At 32.2% G+C, this 24338-nt stretch overlaps 1 protein-coding gene across 1 annotated transcript; it reads left to right on the plus strand.

The window, feature by feature from the left end:
* The first annotated feature begins 118 nt into the window (after positions 1-118).
* Positions 119-17358, plus strand: LOC132749593 (uncharacterized). Its single transcript, XM_060739412.1, has 3 exons — positions 119-2281; positions 3716-3839; positions 10916-17358. The coding sequence occupies exon 1, from the start codon at positions 314-316 to the stop codon at positions 1982-1984; it is 1671 nt and encodes a 556-aa protein (XP_060595395.1). The 5' UTR covers positions 119-313; the 3' UTR covers positions 1985-2281; positions 3716-3839; positions 10916-17358.
* The last annotated feature ends 6980 nt before the right edge of the window (positions 17359-24338 follow it).

Below are 24338 nucleotides of genomic sequence, written 5' to 3' on the forward strand. Positions count from 1 at the left end.
CAAAAAATTTCGAGGAAACTTCCTACTTCTGGACTAACTAGAGGAAGTTTTACGTAGAGAAAAAATGCTTGATTATATTGGACGGTCTTGATGAATGGGACACATTGTAATCCACCCTGATAATAGCTGTAGCGAAGTAACAGAAAAAATCCCACATCGGTACGTACGTGATAATTGTGTTATTCTAACGACAACTCGACCGTGGAAGCTTGGAGTTGCAAATCTCAAAACAAGTCAAATAAACAAAAAAGTAGAATTGGTTCAATTAAGTGCAGATTCTACGCAGCAACTTGAAGAAAATGCTATAAGAAAAATGACCGGTGTCCGTGACGATAGAGTACTGAAGAGTAAAAGACGGGACTTTAATGAAGTGATATGTGACCGTCGCCTAGAACACATACAAGTGATTCCACTCCTCCTTATGTATATAGTTTCCCTATGGTGTAACAACATTCCTATTGGAAATTCAAAACATGAAATTTACACCAATATCATTGAATTTCTATTATCAAGAACGTCAAAGAAACACCCGGAAGTTCAACCACGTCGTGAATCGTCTACTAGTGAAATTCCAGAATACTTCAAAAGTCATGAATTTTGTAAAAAGTTTTACAGTCTTATAAAATCATTAGCGGAACTAGCTTACCAAACATTATTTAACGAAACAAGAGAAAATACGCTGGTATTTGATAGAATGGTTGCTGATATATATCTCAAAGCAGACGACATGAAATTAAGTCTTCTCTCAGGAATACTGTCAGAAAGTAGAAGTAAAACTTTAATTAAAGAAATTAGTAAAGTATCGTTTTCTCACAAAACAGTGCAAGAATTCTTTGCCGCCATATTTATAAGTTCTCAAAGTGTTCTAGAAAAATGTAGAAGTGTTCAAGATATTCTGGACATGTCAAAAATTTGTGAATTTATAAGTAAAATGAATGCTGACCGGATGTGTGAAATATCAAATGATTCGATGTCTGTGATAAATGAAGACGAGAAAACACGTGACTATAGAACTAGGACAGGTCGCGAGGACACGTACAATACTCCATTGTATAACATACAGGAAATGTTCATGTCGTGTTTACAAGAAATGCCTGAAAGTGAAAATATTCAATTATGTTTACAAGATTTCTTCATTGACCGGCGCACCGTGGACAGTAAGCTGTTACAACGTTTGTTAAAACAAAATAAAACCAACATAAAATCACTTTATATAAACACCAGCCTTACTTCCAGCAGTTTACGTGAAATTATAGATTTATTCTCTCTCACAGATCTCAGTCATATACAGAAACTTTACTATAGTGGTGTCAGCGAGAAGGAGGCCGAGATAAGCCGGATATTGTTTCCCAGTTTACAGAACGTTACTTTGTTGTCTGGTACATTGATAAATGATGAAGAAAATCTGAGGGAAAATTTAGCGCGAATACAAAACTTACAATATTTCTATATTGTCGGCTTCACGTTATCTCACAAAATACTGGAAACATTTTTCAATTTTATCTCCGCTCAAAAATCAATGAAAGAGTTAAAATTGAGAAGGTTAGACTGTAAAGAACATGGCGACCATGATTGTAAGAGATGGAACTTGGACTTGTCTCAACATTCAACTCTATCAAAGTTACGCTTGTGGCTGTTACCTGTGAGGCTACAATTAAATATAACAACACCGTCATTAGTTTATGTTACGTTGGACGACATCAATCTAGATAAACGTTCATTGTTACTGTCACGTGACATGTTGAATATTGAACGTGTGAAGTTGGGGTATATAGAAATGTCTCCCGGAAGTTTACAGAACTTTATTATCGTGCTGAAAAATCTTCCGCAGTCATTAACAGTAAAGATGAGATACATTAGACCGAGGACAGCATATGACCGTGTTATAGAAAATATTCGGAGTTCACACACTTTTCATGTGATACAAGACGACTGGTGGGGAGGAGTGATTGAGTTCAAAACAATAAAACCAAGTAAAGAATAAACAAAGAAAAAACATTGTGAAATAAACTGATGAAATAACTTCAATGATTTTAATTATAAATGGACACTTAGAAAGGACACTTAGAAAACAAAATGGCGGTTTCTTCAACGTTATATATGTACTGTATAGTTAGTATATTTAATTTACAAACATTAATTTCAGTTTAAAGTTTAATTAAGTGACAGTTGTTTATAAATAAATAAATAAAAACAATTTTAAGATGAGAAATAATTCAAGGAAGTTTTTTACCGGAAGTTAATGGATAACTTGGAATTAGGATTTGGAAATATTTTACAGGTAAGAGATTTTATATTGAATTTTTTACTTTTTTTTATATATTATTTCATTTTACACACCTAAGTATTGAAATAGATTATTCTTTTTGAATTATATATCTATAATAAGATATTTTATTTAGATTAAATAAAAACACTTTATATTATAATAAAAAATTCTACTTTTAACATTTTTCCATATTTTTTATTTTATTTTATAGTTAGAATAAAACTTAGTTAATAAAGACACATGAATATGTATGAGCAATTGTTAAATAGCTAACCCCCCCCCCCAATCTGTAGACAGGTGGAGGTAACTCTATTAAGCATTTTAACAGAATTATGTCCCTTTTTTACTTACTTAGAATTTATGCTTATTAATAAGTTTGAGTACCATCTCAAATATTTTCAAAGTCCATTGACATATGGCTTTGTTACTTTGCACACTTATTCACCATCATGCCCCCAACATGTAGACAGGAGGAGGTAACTCTTTTAAGCATTTTGACAGAATTATGTCCCTTTTTGACTTAGAAGTTATGCTTAAGTTTGCATATTACTTCAAATATTTTCAAAATGCATTGACATATGGCTTTGTTACTTTGCACACTTATTCACCATCATGCCCCCAACATGTAGACAGGAGGAGGTAACTCTATTAAGCATTTTGAAAAAATTATGTCCCTTTTTTTACTAAGAATTTATGCTTAAGTTTGAGTACCACCTCAAATATTTTCAAAGTCCATTGACATATGGCTTTGTTACTTTGCACACTTATTCACCATCATGCACCAAACATGTAGACAGGAGGAGGTAAATCTTTTAAGTATTTTGACAGAATTATGTCCCTTTTTTACTTAGAATTTATGCTTAAGTTTGCGTACTACCTCAAATATTTTCAAAGTCCATTGACATATGGCTTTGTTACTTTGCACACTTATTCACCATCATGACCCTAACCTGCAGACAGGAGGAGGTAACTCTATCAAGCATTTTGGCAGAATTATGCCCCTTTTTCGACTTAGAATATATGTTAAAGTTTGCATTCCACCTCAAATATTTTCAAAGTCCATTGACATATGGCTTTGAAACTTTTCAGGCTTGTTCACCATTCACCATCATGTCCCCAACCTGAAGACATGAGATGGTAATAGAAAATTTTTTAGATGGTATGAGACAATTTTTAAGGTTTTTTTTCGGTTGCCATGCTCTGGTTGCCATGCCTTTTGTTCATTGTTTCAAATACGCCTCATTTAATAACAAGGGTATTTTGTTACCCATTTACCAGAAAACATAAATCATTTATTCAAGTAATTGCAAGAGTTTCAGTCATGATGTCACAGTAAAATCTACACGTCAGTATTCTGCCGCCTGTAATATTTTATGTTTCATGGAAATCAGTTCATCACATATATTATAATATACATTTAACAATATGTGTTATTTCTCGTTTCAGTGGCCTAATGGATCAAAATTTCCGATTCTTTGTTGTGCATAATCTCCCATGACATTTACATGGAGCATTGTGTGATGATAGATCAATTTGTAGATTTGTTTTTGAAAAACTTCCCATTGTCTTGGTAAGACTTTACAAATATCTTTATGATGGACAGCCTAATAAACTGTATAATTATGTAAATTAACATAGTTATGCCCCCTTAGTAGAAGTGGGGATATATTGCACTAAGTGACTAATTGCATCACATTTGTCGGTCGGCAGTTGGTTCTTCTGTCAGTCAGTCTGAAAACAAAACTGTGTCCAGTCAATAACTTAATAACAGCGAACTTGCTTTATGAACTTCAAACTTGTGATGGAGGTTTAAAAGCCTAAGAACATAAAATTTGAATTTTCATACATAAATAAGCTGGGGCACTTTAAACTGAAATATATGCAAAGATAGTCAAAATAATATACTTCGAAATAAATTGAAAATCGTATTTTTATGCTTTTCTTAGCTCGATTTGTTGTGAAAAGCGTTTAAATGCTTTTCATTTATGGTCATATTTTTACAATTAGAATAATTATTCTGGAAAAACAAAGTGCGCAAATGATCTGAAATTTTGCACAAAGATTAGTGGTTTAAACCTACTTCAAATGGTACATTTATCTGGAAAAAATATTTTCAGTTCCATCATTTCAAAAAACCTCAGTGGAGTCCCTTTAAGTTTTGATAAATATTTCTAATATCTTTTTGTTATATAAATGGTATCTATGTAATTAAGACTTGATAAAATTGTTCTTTGTCATTATTCCGACATGTACAACAAGGTTCATAACTCCAACATCTTTATTTTAAGAGAAATTTCTTCTTTGAACTTTAGATTTATTTAAAAATTTCTTGCTCTTATCACTTTTGTTGCTGAAGGGACAAGAGCCACCGCCGGGCGGGGGCAACGCTCGACTTTTTACTTTTTCTAAACGCAAACATAGAAAGGTTTGAACATATCTTAACGTTTCCTTTTTATAAATTTAGTTGGTCTGTCTTGTCACATTAGTTTTGTTTATATATTTTGTATATATATATGAATAGAAACATTAAGCAATTTCTAAAAATATCAACATTACGCAATTTCTAAAAATAGCAACATGATGCAATTTCTAAAAATAGCAACATGATGCAATTTCTAAAAATAGCAACATTACGCAATTTCTAAAAATAGCAACATGATGCAATTTCTAAAAATAGCAACAATGACGCAATTTCTAAAAATAGAAACAATGACGCAATTTCTATAAATAGAAACAATGACGCAATTTCTATAAATAGAAACAATGACACAATTTCTAAAAATAGCAACAATGACGCAATTTCTAAAAATAGCAACAATGACGCAATTTTATAAATAGAAACAATGACGCAATTTCAATAAATAGCAACAATGTTGCAATTTCTAACAATGACGCAATTTCTAACAATAGAAACAATGACGCAATTTCTAAAAATAGAAACAATGACGCAATTTCTTAAAATAGAAACAATGACGCAATTTCTATAAATAGAAACAATGACGCAATTCTATAAATAGAAACAATGACGCAATTTCTATAAATAGAAACAATGACGCAATTTCTAAAAATAGCAACAATGAAGCAATTTCTGTAAATAGCAACAATGACGCAATTTCTAACAATGACGCAATTTCTAACAAATAAGAACAATGATGCAATTTCAAAAAATAGAAACAATGACGCAATTTCTATAAATAGAAACAATGATGCAATTCTATATATAGGAAACATTACCGCAATTATTGTTGTTGTTGTTTGTAAATATATATGATATATACACATACACACACCAATAAAATATTATAATTATGGTCATTTAATGAACAAATCTGAGAAAATTCAGTAAATTTAACCTTCGAAGGTCAAGGTCAATTAAAGAGCCCAAGCAAATTTGGGGTTTTGATAAACAACAAGGTCTGGGTCCTTAAGAATGTTCTTTATAAATGAAGTTGATTCCTTCAATAATAGCAAAGTTACAGGTCAGTTACCGCCAAAACAATGAAAATTTCAATAATTTGAACTTTCAAAGACCCAATGTCATTAATTAGTGAAGGTCAAAGGTCTTTCGGTATATTTTTAACCAGTTATCCTGAAGATTATTATGTTTCAAGTTTCAAGGGACAATCCATTTTCAAAAATAGCAAAAGTTACAGCCAATAAATGCCAAAAAAAATGAAAATTTCAATAATTTTTTGACCTTCAAAGTCAAGGTCATTTATGAGTGAAGGTCAAGGGATGTCTAGTTATTTTTAAGGGATATCCCTGAAGATAATTATGTTCAAGTTTGAAGACAATCCATTCAAAAATAACAAAGTTACAGCCAATAATAGCCAAAAAAATGAAAATTTCAATAATTTGACCTTCAAAGTCAAGGTCATTTATGAGTGAAGGTCAAGGTCAGGCGGGATATTTTTAAGGGATATCCTTGAAGATTATTATGTTCAAGTTTGAAGACAATCCATTCAAAAATAACAAAGTTACGGCAAATAACAGCATGAACAAGCAAAAATTGGACTTTTAACCTTGAAGGTCAAGGTCATTTATGGATGAAGGTCAAGGTTAGTGTTGTCTACTGAAAGGTTGTGTCCCAAGGGTTGCTGTGGCCAAGTATGAAGACAATACACCAAGAAATAAAAAGTTATGATCAAGGTACAAGTTTGCGGACGGCAACGCCGACCCGTTTATAACAATACCTCTACTTTTTTTTTCAAAAAAAAAAAGTCGAGCTAAAAATGACTCAGATTGTTGCCTTTTTAGTTAGATCATAGAAATGTATGTTGAACTTCTATAATGACATGGTGTCATGCAAATTATGTGATGCAAAAATATTGAACATATAAATGCTTTCTTGATACCTATACAAAAATGTGTTTGTATCATAATTATTTTTTTTCATAGTTTTGTTTTCCTTTACACATGGATTTATTTAGTAGAGTGTGTTGTCTCCTCTGCCAGCTCTTGTTATTATCACTGCTATAAAATATGTAAATTAACAAAATAAATAAAATCCATCAAGTAACAACGGTTACGGCTGGTATAGTTTTAGACGTGCCCATTTTTGTGCCCCCACTTTAGTGGCGGGCATTTAGATTTACCCTTGTCCGTCTGTCCGTCCTTCCGTCTGTTCACTTTTGTGTCGCACATAACTCAAAAAGTATTTGACCGAGAGTCATGAAACTTTACAAGAATGTTGATCAGCATGTGTAGTTGTGTACCTGGGTATTTTTGTCTGGATATTTTTAGTATTTTTAGAGTTATTGCCCTTGACTTAGTAAAATTTCGCATTTTTCTACTTGGGTCGCATGTAACTCAAGAAGTATTTGACCTAGAGTCATGAAACTTTACAGGAATGTTGATCAGCATGTGTAGTTGTGCACCTGGGTATTTTCGTGTTGATTTATTTAGTATTTTTAGAGTTATTGCCCTTGACTTAGTAAAATTTTGCAATTTTCAACTTGTGTCGCATGTACCGTAACTCAAAAAGTATTTGACATAGAGTCATGAAACTTTACAGGAATATTGATCAGCATGATTGTGTAGTTGTGCTCCTGAGTATTTTCGATTGGATTTATTTAGTATTTTTAGAGTTATTTAGTCCTTGACTTAAATGATTTTTACAATTTTCATTTTGTGTCGCATGTTACTCAAAAAGGATTTGACATATAGAGTCATTAAACCATACGGAAGGTTGCTCAGCATATTTAGTTTTGCACCTGGGGTTTCAGTTTTTGTAGAGTTATTTCTCTTGACTTAGTAAAAACCGTTTCATTATGTTGTTATTTGTTCCTTGAGTGCTTGAGTTAGAATCAACCAACTTTACAGAAATAATAATCAACATCACTAAATTACAGGAATAATGATTCACATTACTGTGAAGCTATGAACCTGGGACTTTGCATGTGGATTTTTTTCAGTTTTGTAAGAGTTATTGCCCTTGACTTACAGTAGTATAAATTTGCAATTTTCAACTTGTTCATGCATAGCTCAAAAAGTATTGTAGGCCTGAAAGTTTACAAGAATGTTGGTCAGCATGTGTACTTATGCATGTGGATTTATTCAGTATTTGTAAAGTTCTTGCCCTTTACTTAGTAAAAGATTTTTAGTTTTCAAAAAATATTTGACCTAGAGTCATAAGATTGACAGAACAGTGGCGCGGTGGGGGCACCTGTGTCCTATGGACACATTTCTAGTTATGTTTGTATTTTTTGCTAGTTTTAGCATTCCTAAACCAGTTTCATTGATGATTATAGGCAAAAGTATTGATTTTATTTCAATTCTGTATCGGTAATTGATTGACAAAAAATATCAACTATACATTAAATAGAGGATATTGAATGAGTGTAGGTTTAATACTAAATTTATTGAACCAGTTGAATAAAATCATATTATGTGAGCCTCTGGCGAGCATAATTATGTTTTATTCAACGAGTTCAATAAATTAAGTATTGAATCTACACGAATATATAATATTCTATTTATCACATATATAAAATAAGAATGTTAAACTGTTAAAGAGTCATTTTTCATTGAGGCGCCTTTAGTGTAACACTAACATAAACAGGCTTTAATGCTTATGTTAAAGATTATAGCGCAAAGTACGTCATGTCAAAGTGTTATTACACTATAGTGTTATATCCTTTTTTAGCTCACCTGTCATAAAGTGACAGGGTGAGCTTTTGTGATCGCTTTTCGTCCGTCGTCAGTCCGTCGTCCGTCCGTAAACTTTTACTTTAAATGACATCTCCTCATAAACCACTAAGCCAATTTCATCCAAACTTCACAGGAATGTTCCTTTGGTGGTCACCTTTAAAAATTGTTCAAAGAATTTAATTCCATGCAATACTCTGGTTGCCATGGCAACAGAAAGAAAAAACTTTAAATATCTTCTTTTAAAAAACCCTAAGAGCTAGAGCTCAGATATTTGGCATGAAACATTTTCTAGTGAGTGTCTACCAAGTTTGTTCAAATAAAAGCCCTGGGGTCAAAATTGGCCCCGCCCCAGGGGGTCATTGAATTTCCCTATATGCATATAGTAAAAACTTAATTTTTTTTTCTTTTAAAGAACCAAAGAGCTAGAGCTAAGATATTTAGCATGAAACATCTTCTAATGAGTGTCTACCAAGTCTGTTCAAATAAAAGCCCTGGGGTCAAAATTGGCCCCACCCCAGGGGGTCATTGATTTTCCCTATATGCATATAGTAAAAACTTTAAAAAATTTCTTTTAAAGAACTCAAAGAGCTAGAGCTAAGATATTTAGCATGAAACATGTTCTAATGGGTGTCTACCAAGTTTGTTCAAATAAAAGCCCTGGGGTCAAAATTTGCTCCGCCCCAGGGGGTCATTGATTTTCCCTATATGTATATAGTAAAAACTTAAAAAATCTTCTTTTAAAGAACTCAAAGAGCTAGAGCTTAGATATTTAGCATGAAACATGTTCTAATGGGTGTCTACCAAGTTTGTTCAAATAAAAGCCCTGGGGTCAAAATTGGCCCCACCCCAGGGGGTCATTGATTTTCCCTATATGCATATAGTAAAAACTTTAAAAAATTTCTTTTAAAGAACTCAAAGAGCTAGAGCTAAGATATTTAGCATGAAACATGTTCTAATGGGTGTCTACCAAGTTTGTTCAAATAAAAGCCCTGGGGTCAAAATTTGCTCCGCCCCAGGGGGTCATTGATTTTCCCTATATGTATATAGTAAAAACTTAAAAAATCTTCTTTTAAAGAACTCAAAGAGCTAGAGCTTAGATATTTAGCATGAAACATGTTCTAATGGGTGTCTACCAAGTTTGTTCAAATAAAAGCCCTGGGGTCAAAATTGGCTTCGCCCCAGGGGGTCATTGATTTTCCCTATATGTATATAGTAAAAACTTACAAAATCTTCTTTTAAAGAACTCAAAGAGCTAGAGCTTAGATATTTAGCATGAAACATGTTCTAACTGGTGTCTACCAAGTTTGTTCAAATAAGAGCCCTGGGGTTAAAATTGGCCCGCCCCGGGGGTCATTGATTTTCCTTATATATGTGTATAGCAAAAACTTAAAAAGTATTCTTTGAAAAAACCTAAATAGCTACAGTTAAGATATTAAGCATGAAACATTTTATAGTGAGTGTCTACAAAGTTGTTCAAATAAAAGCCCTGGGGTCAAAATTGGCCCTGCCCCTGTGTCATTGATTTTCCATATATGTGTATAGCAAAAACTTAAAAAACATCTTTGAAAAAAAACCAAATAGCTAGAGTTTAGATATTAAGCATGAAACATGTTCTAGCAAGTGTCTACAAAGTTTGTTCAAATAAAAGCCCTGGGGTCAAAACTGGCCCCGTCCCAGGGCTGTCATTGTTTTTAACTATATGTGTATAGTAAAAACTTTAAAAAATCTTCTTTTAAAAAACCCAGTGAGCTACAGCTTAGATGTTTAGCATGAAACATCTTCTTATGGGTGTCTACCAAGTTTGTTCAAATAAAAGCCCTTGGTTAAAATTGGCCCTGCCGGGGGTAGGGGAGGGCAGATCATTGTTTTTCATTATAAGTGTGTATATCATGAAACATCTTCTTATAGGTGTCTTCCAAGTTTGTTCAAATTAAAGCCCTGGGGTTTAAACTGGCCCCGCTCCGGGGACCTACATACAGGTGAGCGACCTCAGGGCCATCATGGCCCTCTTGTTTTATTAAATGGCTTTATTAAACTCCTGTGCCGCTTTTTATGTAATAATTTATTTTATGTCAAAGAATACAATCGGTCGCAAATCCCAAATTATATGTGATGTGTTTACAGTCTTTACTTAGATTGCAATAACATTTCTTTTTATTTGCAATACAAGAGGTCAGTGAATCTACTTGAATACTCTCTGGTTCGGTTCTTTAACTCTAAGTCACCTGGCGGTAACATATTCTATACCCATGTGACCAATGCAGACCACGATCAGCTGGCATATACATGAATATTTTAAAGTTTTCCCAAATATGGTGAATGGTTCCGTCCAGACTGAATGATTGACAAGTCTATTAAAGTCATTTGGATTGGTTAGCTTGAAAATTGACAGGAAAAAATCAGTATATTCAAAACACATAAAATATTATTATACTGTTAGAATAGGAAAATCCTACTACATGATCTTAAAATTATGACTTCTTGCTTTCCTTTCAGAATTTCAGCAATACTAAACCTACAGAGTCAATGAGGACAATCACAACTGTTTGGCTTTTTATCCATCAATCTCCAGATGATTATCAGTGGGATGTTCTGAATGACAAAGATGTTAAAGTTCTTCAATAGTTCGATATTATGATTTCACACCTGATACCTGGCTGTATGGGGACAGACGTGGATTAAATTTGTGATTAATAGCAGCAGAAAAATGGAAACAAAATAGAAAATTTTTGCATCAAACAGATATCTGTTTTGTACAATTAGAATTTGAATCTCAAAGGACAATTACATCAAGACCACTGTCAAATATTTCAGTATTCCTTTAAATAAACTTTTATGTTAAAAAGATAATTGAAATAATTTGATTTAATTAGATATACAGTACATGTATAAGTCTGTTTCTGCAATTTAAGACTGATATTATATATCAAGAATTGTTAAATTATTTTTTATTGAAGGCCTATTACACTTTAGAATTTCTATCAGTTTTATTTCATTTTTTCAATACTTTTTATTTTAGTTATTGTGTTACAGTTTCCAAAAATAAACCCTTTTGCCAATTATACATAATTTCTCTAATGCTGATTTTGTTATGTTGGCAATTGCTATAATTTAAGTTAATTAATATTAGTATGGAAGTCAAAATTCAGTGCTATATTTTTTCACTTGTTAAACATCTAACATGCCCTTAAACCATTATCAAAACATTTTTGTTAGAAAATGCTTGAACTTGCTTGAATTTGCTAGAGACTATCTATTTTCTTAGGTATAATGTGCCTTGTTTAGTATAGCGTACAGTTTGTTAATCAGCATTAAGGGAATTTCGTCGCTCTGGTCTGGCACAGCCAAGTGACAGATTTAGTATTGACAAATTTAGTATCGGTTTAAAGACTGTAGTTGTTGTCAGCATAAGGAAACTACATTAAATTTTGTTCTGTGTTGATAAAATGAACTTAAATTTAAAATATACCACTATATTTGTAACACAAAAAATTACCATATTATATAGAGGATTTTTGTTTGTTTTGCATGTAAAATTGAATTATATTTCACTGAGTTAACACCAGATGCAATATTTTCATGAGTGGCGTAAAAGCCACGAGTGAAAATATAATAGCTGGTGTTCACGAATGAAATATATTTCAATCTTATATGTAAAACAAATAAATTTTCTTTTTATTTCATGCTTTTTAAGTGATGTTTAGTATTTTTTACTGATTTTGCCACGTAATGTCGCACATTCTCCTTTATGACGTCATAATATCATGACGTCACATCATCAATTTTGAAATATAGTTCTGTTAAATTTCTCTAATTTTGTTACATTTTTAAAATGATGTACAACTTCCTTTCCCTAAAGAAGCAAAATTTACGACTTCCTTTTCCAAAAGAAGCAAAATTACGTATGAGTTACTGCATTTATTTTTGCCCGTTATTCCAGTTAGTTATGATATTCTTTTCATCCGCATTCAGATATAGTCCGGCTACAGTGAAAATTATATTTTATAAATTTCACTAGTGGTTTATCAGAATACAATTATCTGATATATTACAGTAAACACTGGAAAGCATGAAATAAAAAAAAAACAATATATAATTTAAACCACTTATTCTAGTATTATATGTATTACAAATGTATAGTTTTGTAAATAGTTTTTGAAGTGTGTATGATATTTACATATACAGTTTCGCTCTTCTTTTTAATAATTCAGTTTTCTGAACAAAATTAATGTTCACATAACATTTTTTTTTTATTTTGGCGATACACGGAAATTATGTATATGAAGATACATTATGATTCTGACAGGTTAAATTGCCCAATATTACAAACTTTAAGTATGTAACCAAAGTCACGAGGTGTTGGTTATATAACAAACAACATTTCATGCACGGCCATATATAACATTTCATAAGTCTTTATAACCAAATTTTGATATTGTTCTCATGGTTCCCTTTGCTTCGAAACATTAAATGATAATTTGCAGTTATAAAGATTCTGAATTTGTTATGGCTGTTGGCATATACGAGGGTTGTCCAAAAAATTCGTGCACTGCAGTTATTCATATTGTCGTGAGAGTTACCAATAAAAACAAATAAATTATAACGTTAAAGAGAAATCTGTCTCAAATAAGAAAACAAAAAGAAAAGCCGAGTAACCGGCGTGTCGTGTAAAAGAATGGTCTTTGAGTTACCTAAGTAACGTAATACCGGCGCACGACAAAATATGGGGTTAGTTCATTACTGTAATTGTATTAGTCGTTCATTGCTTGTAAAGTAGTATTTGCTTTTTTATGTTAAAATTTGTTTCACTGTCAATAGAGCAATGATTGATGCAAAGTATTGTGTAGTTTTTATTGTTTTTATGCAACGTACATGTAGCATATTCCACCAGTGCAGGAATATATTGGACAACCCTCGTCACATGCGCCGGCATTACGGACGGACGTCTGCCTGACCGGTTGTCATAGTCTACCGACTCTCTTTCTCTTTCACAGAGCGTTTGTGTCATTTAATTAAAACCATCCTTCGTGACACTGAACTTGTCCCGCTTGCCCTTTTAAGTTCTTCGTATGTATTTGTTGGTGTTTTACCAATATTTGCACCAAATTTAATGATCGTCCGTATTTCCAGACGTTTAGCGACTGACATTTTCACGTAATAACAGTATTGCCGACCACACACAAATGTTTGTTTACGACTATCACAATAGGGCAAATGACGCCATATTTTCTAAAGACGTTAGGAATACGTACACACACTTTTCCCTGAATTTTAACGTTAATATGTAGTGTTTTAAGAATACCGTGATGCATCAAAGTAATGAACTAACCCAATTTTTTGTCGTGCGCCGGTATAACGTTACCAAGGTAACTGTATGACGATTGGTTTTCAGGACATGCCGGTTACATGTTTTTTTGTTGTTTTTTTTTCTAATTTAAGATATATCTCCCCTTCAAGTGATATATAATTAATGTTTTTCTATCAATAACTCACACGACAATAAGTGCAGTGCACGAATTTTTTGGACAACCCTCGTATAACCCGAGCTGCTAGGTGAGGATTATATTGCTTACAACAGTTACTGTTTATATATGGCCATATTACCTGTGAAGAATCTGATAATGAATTTACAATGGAGCAAAATTCCTTCATGACAGAAAAATAAAGAATTTATAAATTGACAGAGTGGTGTATATAGTATTTATAAATGTCATGATTATCCCATGAAAAGTGAAGTTTCAAGTGTGCAGTATAATTTAATTAAACTGTATATTTGTGTTACCATTGATTTATTTTAGCTAGTGTATGATTTATCTTATTTGTAAATAATCATTGTTTGGAGTGATATCACTTTAAAGCTGCATGCCTCATAGATAAGGACTACGGTAGAATATTGTACATTTTGGAGATAAATTTGATAACAATGTTGAAAGGCTTGAGTATTTTAATGACAATACAGAGTGCACTTCTGAACAATAGCATTCTCAATATCAAATTGCACATTTTTTCTAAACTGTCAATATATATTTATAATGGATAGATATGATATGAATCAACTAAGCATGCTTTTCAAACAGCATGCCTCCGGATTCTGTGAAAATTTGGAAGATGTATTGAAAAGGAAAAAATTGTGAAGTGAAAAAAGAAAGTAATTGAATACATTGCAAACGATGCTTACAATTTCATATAATTCACATAAATTACCAAAAAGAAGTGAAAATATGTTGTTTATATACCCCTTTCTATGTTAGTATAGGGATGTTTTCATTATATAAATTAGTCATTAATCTTACAAAACATGTAAATTGTATAATTATTAAATGAATCATAAATCTTTTTACTTTTGTTAAAATATGAGTACATTTTTCTCAAGTTTGATTTTATTGAACTATTTAAGCTGATCTGGAGGCATGCAGCTTTTAAGAGCTGAATGGATTTTTTTATTTGAATTTGTGTATATAGATATGCGTATTGTATAAATTTCTCTTAATATTTGTATAGAATGTAAAATAATAAAAGGAAATTTTTGGGTTTAAGTGAAATATTTAATATACGGTATTTTCACGAAATATGATGAGCGGTTCGAATTCAATACACAATTTATCACAGCCATAACTGTCTTGAAAAGACAAAAACATTACGAGATAATTTCTGATGATGAAATGAATTGCTGAAGATAGTCTTTGCAAAAAAGAAACATCTTAGAAAGTAGTTACTTTCATATTTATTTTTTATATTTGTTTTTTCACAAATATGATATATATTTGGCTGATATAGCACCATATTTCATGGATAAAATTAAATAAATTCTTTTATTTTTCCTAATACTGGAAATTATTAAAGCGACACGCCTCCAGTTTATATAAATTAACCCATTTAAAATGGCCCCCATTCTTATCTGGAGCGTAATACATATTTACTTAATGTTTTTGAAATACAGATTGTATATGATAATTTTTTTAAACTTTATTGGTTGATACAATTCATTGAGAATTTGAGCGCAGTGCACAAAAATGATATTTCTTCCCATCATAATTTTTAATTATTTCCCTTTTTGTTTTGAAAGTGTCCGTAATTTTCATTTAAAGTTTGTCTTCTCTTCATAGTGTAACACAAAATGTATTTGAGATGTAGACTGGAAACTTCAGAAGTATTTTGGTTCTATATGAATTTAGATGTCCTGTAAATTTCAATGATGATATTTGTTTTGAAAATGTCCTTTGTTGTCATTTATAGTTTGTGTTTTCTTAGAACACAAACTGTTTTTGACGTATAGACATGAAACTAAAATCAATGATGATTTCTGTTTTGAAAGTGTCCTTTCTTTCATTTATAGTTTATTTTATAACATATAACATAATTATGTTATATAATCATGTATATTTGCATGCCATACTACCAGTCTTACAGTTTCGTTTCGGTAAGACTGATTAAATATGGGATTATTGGTATAATAGGAATTTATATGATATAAACCATGTCTCTTGCCTCAATAGTGAGGTAAGATAAACTTATTTAGTTTAATAATTGAGCCGTGTCATGACAAAACCAACATAATGGGTTTGCAACCAGCATGGATCCAGACCAGCCTGCGTATCCGCGCAGTCTGATCAGGATCCATGCTGTTTGCTATCAGTTTCTCTACTTGTAATAGAGTCGGTAAGCGAACAGCATGGATCCTGATCAGACAGCGCAGGCTGGTCTGGATCCATGCTGGTCGCAAACCCATTATGTTGGTTTTGTCATGACACGGCTCAATTTATGTAATGTAGTGAAAATTTATTATGTTTGTTGTCAACCTACTTCATAGATTAATATGGTAAATTATATCATTTTTTGGGTAGCTAAACATTTCCAGAACAGAACATTTAATTCATGCAATCATTTTAACAGATAGGAAGTACATGAGACAAACATAAAATAATATTTGCATTATTCTACATTCTTACGAATAAGTTGTTATTATGACCTTCTCCAGTAAAGTCATAATTATATTGTGATAATGTTTTGTATGTTAATATATGCACTGTTCGTTATCTTGTAAATATGCTGTATTATGTCATCATGAGCTTATTAGCCTTATTTGATTGAAATAAATTGTCTGACTGTCTTTCTTTGTATAATACAAAATCAATTTGAGATATAAATTGTTAAAAAGGAGAAGTTTAGTGGGCAAGAATGAAAATTTATCATTTGCATTTTTTTTAATTATTGCGTTTGAAATTTGTCATGCTTTACCATTTTGTTATAATTTTCATGTTTTATTGTTGTACTGTTTCTCTTTTGCATTATTTTCATCCAGAACTTAATTCATCAAAGCTTTAATGTTAAAGTTACTAATTTGAAACGAATGAATGATTATGCAGTTGACAAGAATGTCAACTCTCAATTTTATAATATGAATTTCTTGTCAACTCTCAATTTTATAATATGAATACTTTATTTTTATTCTTAACACAATAACTCAAAACGTTATTGAAATATAATGGCTCGAATTAAAAAAAAAGAAAAACGGAATCCTTAAAGAACGCCCAAAAAATCAAAATTGAAAAAAAAATGTTGTAGGCTCGGAGCTTTTAAGATTAAAACCCTTTCCATGTATTGGAATGTTAATGCACCAGTTTTTCAAAATTTTATTCCGAGTGGCGGAGAAATTTAAAGTCTGCTATCACTGCCTTTTGTATATTTTTATCCTGCTACTGTCTTATGATATTATCAGCTGGAAAAAGCCTTGCCGGATAACCTTATCTATTTCCAGTCAGTATGTCACATGGTTAAGCAATGCGTATGAATACCAACTATTTCACGGACTACTTTTATTTCATGGACTAATTTCTTTCATACTTCTCCACGCTCTTGATTTTGTCAAATAAAAGATTATTATGGCTTATTTCAGTTATGTTTCCTGTCATAATGAATAATAAACATTATTACATGTACATGTGTTGTATTATTTGATAGTTTACCCCTTTCAAGCCTGATAGCTTTACTTTTATATCTTCAAGAATGAATTTTGCGTGCTGGGTATTAGTTCGCTACTATTTTGCAATGCACACTGGGATACTTTAATCGTCTGCAATTGTAAAAATGTCAGATTACCTCAGTCAAACAACTTTTGACATAATATAGAATGATCTATTTCCTGCAAATGATACTGATGACTGTAATCAAACAGAAAATGTTGTTGAAATATCTAGAGAAGATTTTTTCAAAGGTATGGGGTAGATATATCTGCCTTTGATGATGAATTTATTGAATCCGAAGTTTTAGAGTTTTATACAGTAGAGTAACCTGTCCCCAAGAGTGACACTACAGTGACAAACAATGATATCCCCTCTGTAGCAGAGAAACCAATGAGTTTGTCAGTCTCTCTGAGAGTGATGTATTGCAATTAATCAAAGATTCCGAAAACAAGCAAAGTATTAAGAAGACCAATCTTTATGTTATTAAATTCACCAGATTTTTAAAGGGGGGGAAATGAAACAAGAGATTTACAAAATATACCACCTAAGGAAATGTATTTGGTAAATTTCATTTTGTCAGTGAGAAAAAATGACGGCCAAGAATATGAGCCAACAACTGTTCCAAACATTATTTTAAGCATTGACCGAAAACTGAAGGAAATGAAATACCCGGTGAAAATAATGCAAGAATCTGGAACAAAATTCTTTAACATGACCAGAAATGCTCTTAAAGCTAAACAAAAGTCACTTAAGAAAATGGGAAAGGGCAACAAACCTAATGCATGCAGCCCAATCAGTGATAATGACATCAATATTTTGTATGAAAAACATGTGTTAGACAGCAGAACACCACAAAGTTTATTAAACACAGTGTGGTTTACTAACTGTGTCATCTTGGGATTAGAGGAACTACAGAGTGTAGAACACTACGGTTAGTCATGCTACTTTTCCCCTTTAGATTTTTTCTTCATTTGACTTAGTATTTCTATAAGACTTATTCTAACACGACCCGCATTTTTCCCTATTGAACATAGAAGAACCGAGAGTGTGTGTTATTACGCAACAGGTGCACAGTTTGACGTTCTATATTTAGACATGTGACGTAATCATTATACACATGACGCAACCACCAAAAATCCGACGCGCTGAAAATAAGTTCAGAAACAAATCAGACGCAATTTTGCTTAATAACAGGTACGGCAGCACTTATGTGTTGATGTCGTGTTAGAATCGAAATAATATATCCAAATCGGTGATTATATCGCTTGATAACATCACTGTTTGTCGTTCGGATGCGCATCATTATATCACTCGGGCTACGCCACCGTAGGGAACGTGTTACAGTATCGCGTTTTTCGGTTACAGTATAGAATTTTAAAGATGGAGGATTATTTGTTGGGAAGAGAGGTAGGTGATTTTTATTCAGGTCCTTACTACAAGTAGTTTAGTTTCTAAAAGATGTTTTTGTGCTTTGCTTGTTAGGAACAGAATCCGGTATCTAGTCATATATTTCTTCAGACCCTGCACCGCAGATTCATCGCTATAATGTCTCATAAATTTGCAGATTTGACAGTTTGAAAATTTGAATCGAGAGACCAACGCATTTTTCTGCAATTTCGACATTATTTATGCATGCCTGGAAAAAGTAAATCTGCAAAACGTTAGTCCTTCATGTTAGGAAACGTTTATAAAAGTATATGACCAGTTGAACCTATTTTCCTGTTGGTAAAATGCGTTTGAAAAAATAAACAATGTTACAGTATAGAGCGGGGTAATTTGTGCAGAGTTACAGCATAGACCTAGCGATTTGTATCCGATTTCGTTACAGTTTATACCAAGATTTCGGTTACAGTTTAGACTTCGATATTTTCTATATAATTATACTAGGTAAAATGTATGAATGTTACATAGACTTTTAAATCTCTGTGAGCTTATTGGCACGATGGCTATTCGTCCGTCTGTCGTACACATGTGTGTGCAATCTCATCCGCTCAGTATAACTACTTGACTAAATGTGATGAAATTTACATGACTTTTTACCAATTAAGTTGTTCAAATGGTTTCGGTCGCAATCGGGGATACGAAAACCCAAAACATAGATTTTGAAAAAAGGCAAATGTTTAAAGACCCTACTTATCTCGAACCAAAAGCATTCAAATCAAATCATGATCATGGCGTCATTTCGAATGCTTCTTTGCTGAAGTTACGATTATTTTGTCATTATTAAATTAAAAGTCGTTTTTTTTTTATTTCAGACATCCTGTATAGCAGTTTTCATGTTCTGAAAAAGAAAAATATATTGAAAGTTATAGAGTATAAATTAAGGTCAGACAAATACAATATCTTCACTAGTGAGCCTGATGAGGTACATAATAGTGGCAGAGTCGGGATAAGGCCGTTGACTTCAAATCATCTTTCATTTTACTGCTGTAGTTGAAAATCCAATCATGACTTTTGGATTCTTTGTATGTGAGGAATCTATCAAGCTAATTTACGGAAGGTCGGTGGTTCTAGTTAGGTGCTCGTGTCTGAAATGTTTCACAAAGGGTATCTGGGGTCTTTCTTTACACTAAAGCAGGAATGTTTTCACATGACCTCAGTGTCGTTGAAACTTAAAATCCAAGAAAGCCAAACGTAACAAAATAGAGTTAAACAGAATCCCTAAAGAAATTCCAACACAACAAAATTGAAAATGTTCATAAACCTTTTTAAATACTTACAACATACATAATGGTAGATGGAAAATCCAACTTAAAATAGAATTTAAGGTTGCAGTATTGCTCACTTAAATACTGTTTTATCATTCTTAGGGTATTGCCTGATTGTTAATTGTGTCTTTTGACAGCTTATCTATGGTATGCAGGCTGCATAACCTCCGATCCCCTCTCAAAATTTCATTTTGTTTAGTTTCACTCATTGTATTCTCGTTTAGGGCACACGCAATTTTTAACCTGGGGGTAATATGCCGCTTTTCATAGAATGGCAATAACGTGTCACATTGAAGGTTCCATGATAACCGCCATATGAACACATCCACAGATGTTAAAAAAATCTGAAGGTTTAATGTGAATTCTGTTGAAGCCGGTGCTAGGAGGCGTGAACGGTAGCTTGCAGTTACCACTACCGTCCATGAACAGGTTTAGTCAAACTGAGCCTGCGACATTTTCATGTTTTCCGTGTTGGACTTCTGTTAAGGATTCTTTTTTTTCTCTATTTTATTACTAATAGGCATTATTATAATGTGTAATGAAATCAAGCAATAATCTTTCATCTCTCATTACAATTCGATAAAAGTTACTGTTGGTCTCGTGAAAACAGTCCTTACTTAGGACATTACTTATTCTGTAAAAAGTCTCAATCTGAAACTTAAAGTAAGAAAAATAGCATACTATTTATTCTGCTGAAGAAAAAAAGTAATGCAACCTTTCAAGAATGTATTAAATAGAAAGGTATGAGTTATTTCATAAAAATAATGGATACACGAACTTTGTTTGAAATTTGGCAAGTATCTAAACTGTAACAAAATTGGATCAAAGTCGGTAGGTCTATGCTGTAACCATTCAAAATTAACCTCGCTCTATACTGTAACATTGTATATTTTTTCAAACGCATTTTACCAACAGGAAAATAGGTTCAACTAGTCATTTACTTTTATAAACGTTTCTAAACATGAAGGACTAACGTTTTGTAGATTTACTTTATCTAGGCATGCTTAAATAATGTCGAAATTGCAGAAAAATGCGTTGGTCTCTCGATTCAAATTTTTAAACCGTCAAATCTGCACATTTATGAGACAATATAGAGATAAATCTGCGGTGCATGGTCTGAAGAAATATATGACTAGATACCGGATTCTGTTCCTAACAAGCAAATCACAAAAAAACATCTTTTAGAAACTACACTACTAGTAGTATGGACCTGAATAAAAATCACCTACCCTTCTTCCCATAAATAATCCTCCATCTTGAAAATTCTAAACTGTAACCGAAAAACGCGATACTGTAACACGTTCCCTACGGTGGGCTACGCCCTCGTGATATAATTCCTCGCATCTGAACTCCAAACAGTGATGTTATTGAGCGATAAAAACACTGTTTGGGATAAATTATTTCTTAAATATATTATTCTTGCATAATATATTTAAAAAATTAAAGCATTAGGTCTATTCATAAACAGGAAAGTATGTCCCTGCTGAGATTTGAACTCAGAACTCTTTCTTTAAGTTGGAAAGTGTTTTTCATTAAACTACAAGAACATATTACTTTACTGGCTTACTTCACCTTTAAACATTGACATTAAAATAATGAGTTCAACAAATCAAATATTATGCAAGATTCTGGCTAGTGTTATATTTTATTTAACAAGTTCAATAAATATAGTAATGAAACTACTGTACTGTACACGAATACAATTAAGAAATATAAATATCCCAAGCAGTGATTTTATCGCTAAATTAGAAATGTGTCCATAGGACACGGGTGCCCCCACATGCCACTGTTCTGCCAATCTTATGACGCTAGGTCAATTGTTGAAAACTAAAAATCTTTTACTAAGTAAAAGGCAAGAACTTTACAAATACTGAATAATTCCACAAGCAAACCCCAAGGTGCATAAGTACACATGCTGACCAACATTCTTGTAAACTTTCAGGCCTACAAGTCAAATACTTTTTGAGCTATGCATGAACAAATATCAAACTTTATTGAGTTATAAGGCCACCGGCCCATACACATATAAAGATTATAAAACAAAATATACATCTGTGGATGCTACAAATCAGACATGGTTAAGACATAATAGAAATATATAAAAAACAAAATGTCAACAATTATCATAGAAATAGAATTGGTACTAAAATAATCAAAATATAGACAAAAATAATCGTGTTCTTTAAGCGCTACATTTATCAAAGAAAAGTATAAATACTAATTATCTAAACATAGACAAAAATTGATCACATTCTCTAAACGCTAGATATAGAAAAGTTGCTAATTTCTTAATTGTATCAATATCTTGAGTTGACATCCGATTATAATATTTTATATATGAAGGATATTTCCAGAAATAATCACTGATGTAAGTATGTCTTATATTAGAGTAAAGTGGACAAATAAGTACAAAATGGTACTCATTTTCTTGTACACATTCACAAAATGGGCAATTATCTTTAATCACGTTCAATATAACTATATCGCCCAGTTTCTATCGATAAACAATGAGATGAAGATCGAAAATTTGCTAAAACACTTCTAAATTTTTTAATATCCAGACAATAAACATATTTTGCATGTAAATAATCTTTTTTAAAACGAATATAATCCATCAATTTCACATTTAATGAACATTTTGACATCCAATTTTGAACATATTGGTCTTTTAATCTATTGACATATATTGATAACAAGAGCTGTCGGTAGGACAGCATGCTCGACTATTCTAAGTGCTTGACAGTAAAAGAGCCTTGATAATGTTAAATTTTCTAAGTTCACATAAGGGCTAATTTTTTTTTATAAATTCATGTTATAGGCCTTTGAAAGAGTCTAATTATACAGTATTGGCTTGACTTTTCTGAAGGTAATGTCACAAGGGTGTTTTATTGAGTATAATAATACTTATTACCTATGAATACATTAAATTGACAGAAAAGGTACAAAATTCTTGAAACAGAGTGAAAATTTGTAAATTGAATATCTCAAGCAATAATTGATATATTTGACTTTACAAAAAAACTTTAACCAAAACTTCTAAGTTTCAAAGGGACATAATTCTGTCAATATTGTAGGCAGAGTTATTCAACTTGTCAATCTGATGTACCTTGTTACTATAATCAAGTATTGTAAGTTTCAATTGATTGAATATCTCAAGAAATAATTGAGATATTTGACTTTACAAAAAACTTTAACCAAAATTTCTAAGGTAAAAAGGGGCATAATTCTGTCTATATTGTAGGCAGAGTTATCCAACTTGTCAATCTGATGTACCTTGTTACTATAAATAAGTATTGTAAGTTTCAATTGAATATCTCCAGTAATAATTGAGATATTTGACTTTACAAAAAACTTTAACCAAAATTTCTAAGTTAAAAAGGGGCATAATTCTGTCAATATTGTAGGCAGAGTTATCCAACTTGTCAATCTGGTGTACGTTGTTACTATAAATAAATATTGTAAGTTTCAATTGAATATCACAAGTAATAATTGAGATATTTGACTTTACAAAAAACTTTAACCAACGCAGACGCCGACGCGGACACGGACGCCGACGCCGGGGCGACTACAATAGCTCTCATATTCTTCGAATAGTCGAGCTAAAAATAAAAGTTGAACAAGTTACAAATAACAAGTTGAAAATTGCAAATTTATACTACTGTAAGTTAAGGGCAATAACTCCAACAAAACTGAAACCTGAGCCGATTGAACCGGGTGATGCTCCCCGAATAGGTTTTGGACACAGGAAGGTATACCTCTTATAGTGTCAGAGTTATGTCACAAAGTTCCAAGTGTAAAAACAACCCAAATGTTGTGCATGACACATTGTTTTGATATGGTGATCATTTCTGTGAAATAGTTTTAAAATCTGACTTCAAATATCAGAGTTATTGGCCGGACACAATTTTGCTGCAAGGTCATGCTGTAACCTTGACCTTCAAGGTAGTGATCCGAATGTTGCTCGCGATAGTCATCTTAATATGGTGATCATTTCTGAGAAATAGTTTTAAAATCCGACTTCAAATATCGGAGTTAGGGGCGGACACGATTTTGCTGCAAGGTCATGCTGTGACCTTGACCTTCAAGGAAGCGACCCAAATGTTGCGCGCGATGCGTCGTCTAAATACGTTGATCATTTCTGTGAAATAGTTTTAAAATTCGACTTCAAATAACGAAATAATGGACCGGACACGATTTTGCTGCAAGGTCATGCTGTGACCTTGACCTTCAAGGTAGCGACCCAAATGT

This window comes from Ruditapes philippinarum, unplaced genomic scaffold, assembly GCF_026571515.1.
Source record: "Ruditapes philippinarum isolate M1 unplaced genomic scaffold, ASM2657151v2 ctg7975_1_1_1_1, whole genome shotgun sequence".
Lineage (NCBI taxonomy): Eukaryota > Metazoa > Mollusca > Bivalvia > Venerida > Veneridae > Ruditapes > Ruditapes philippinarum.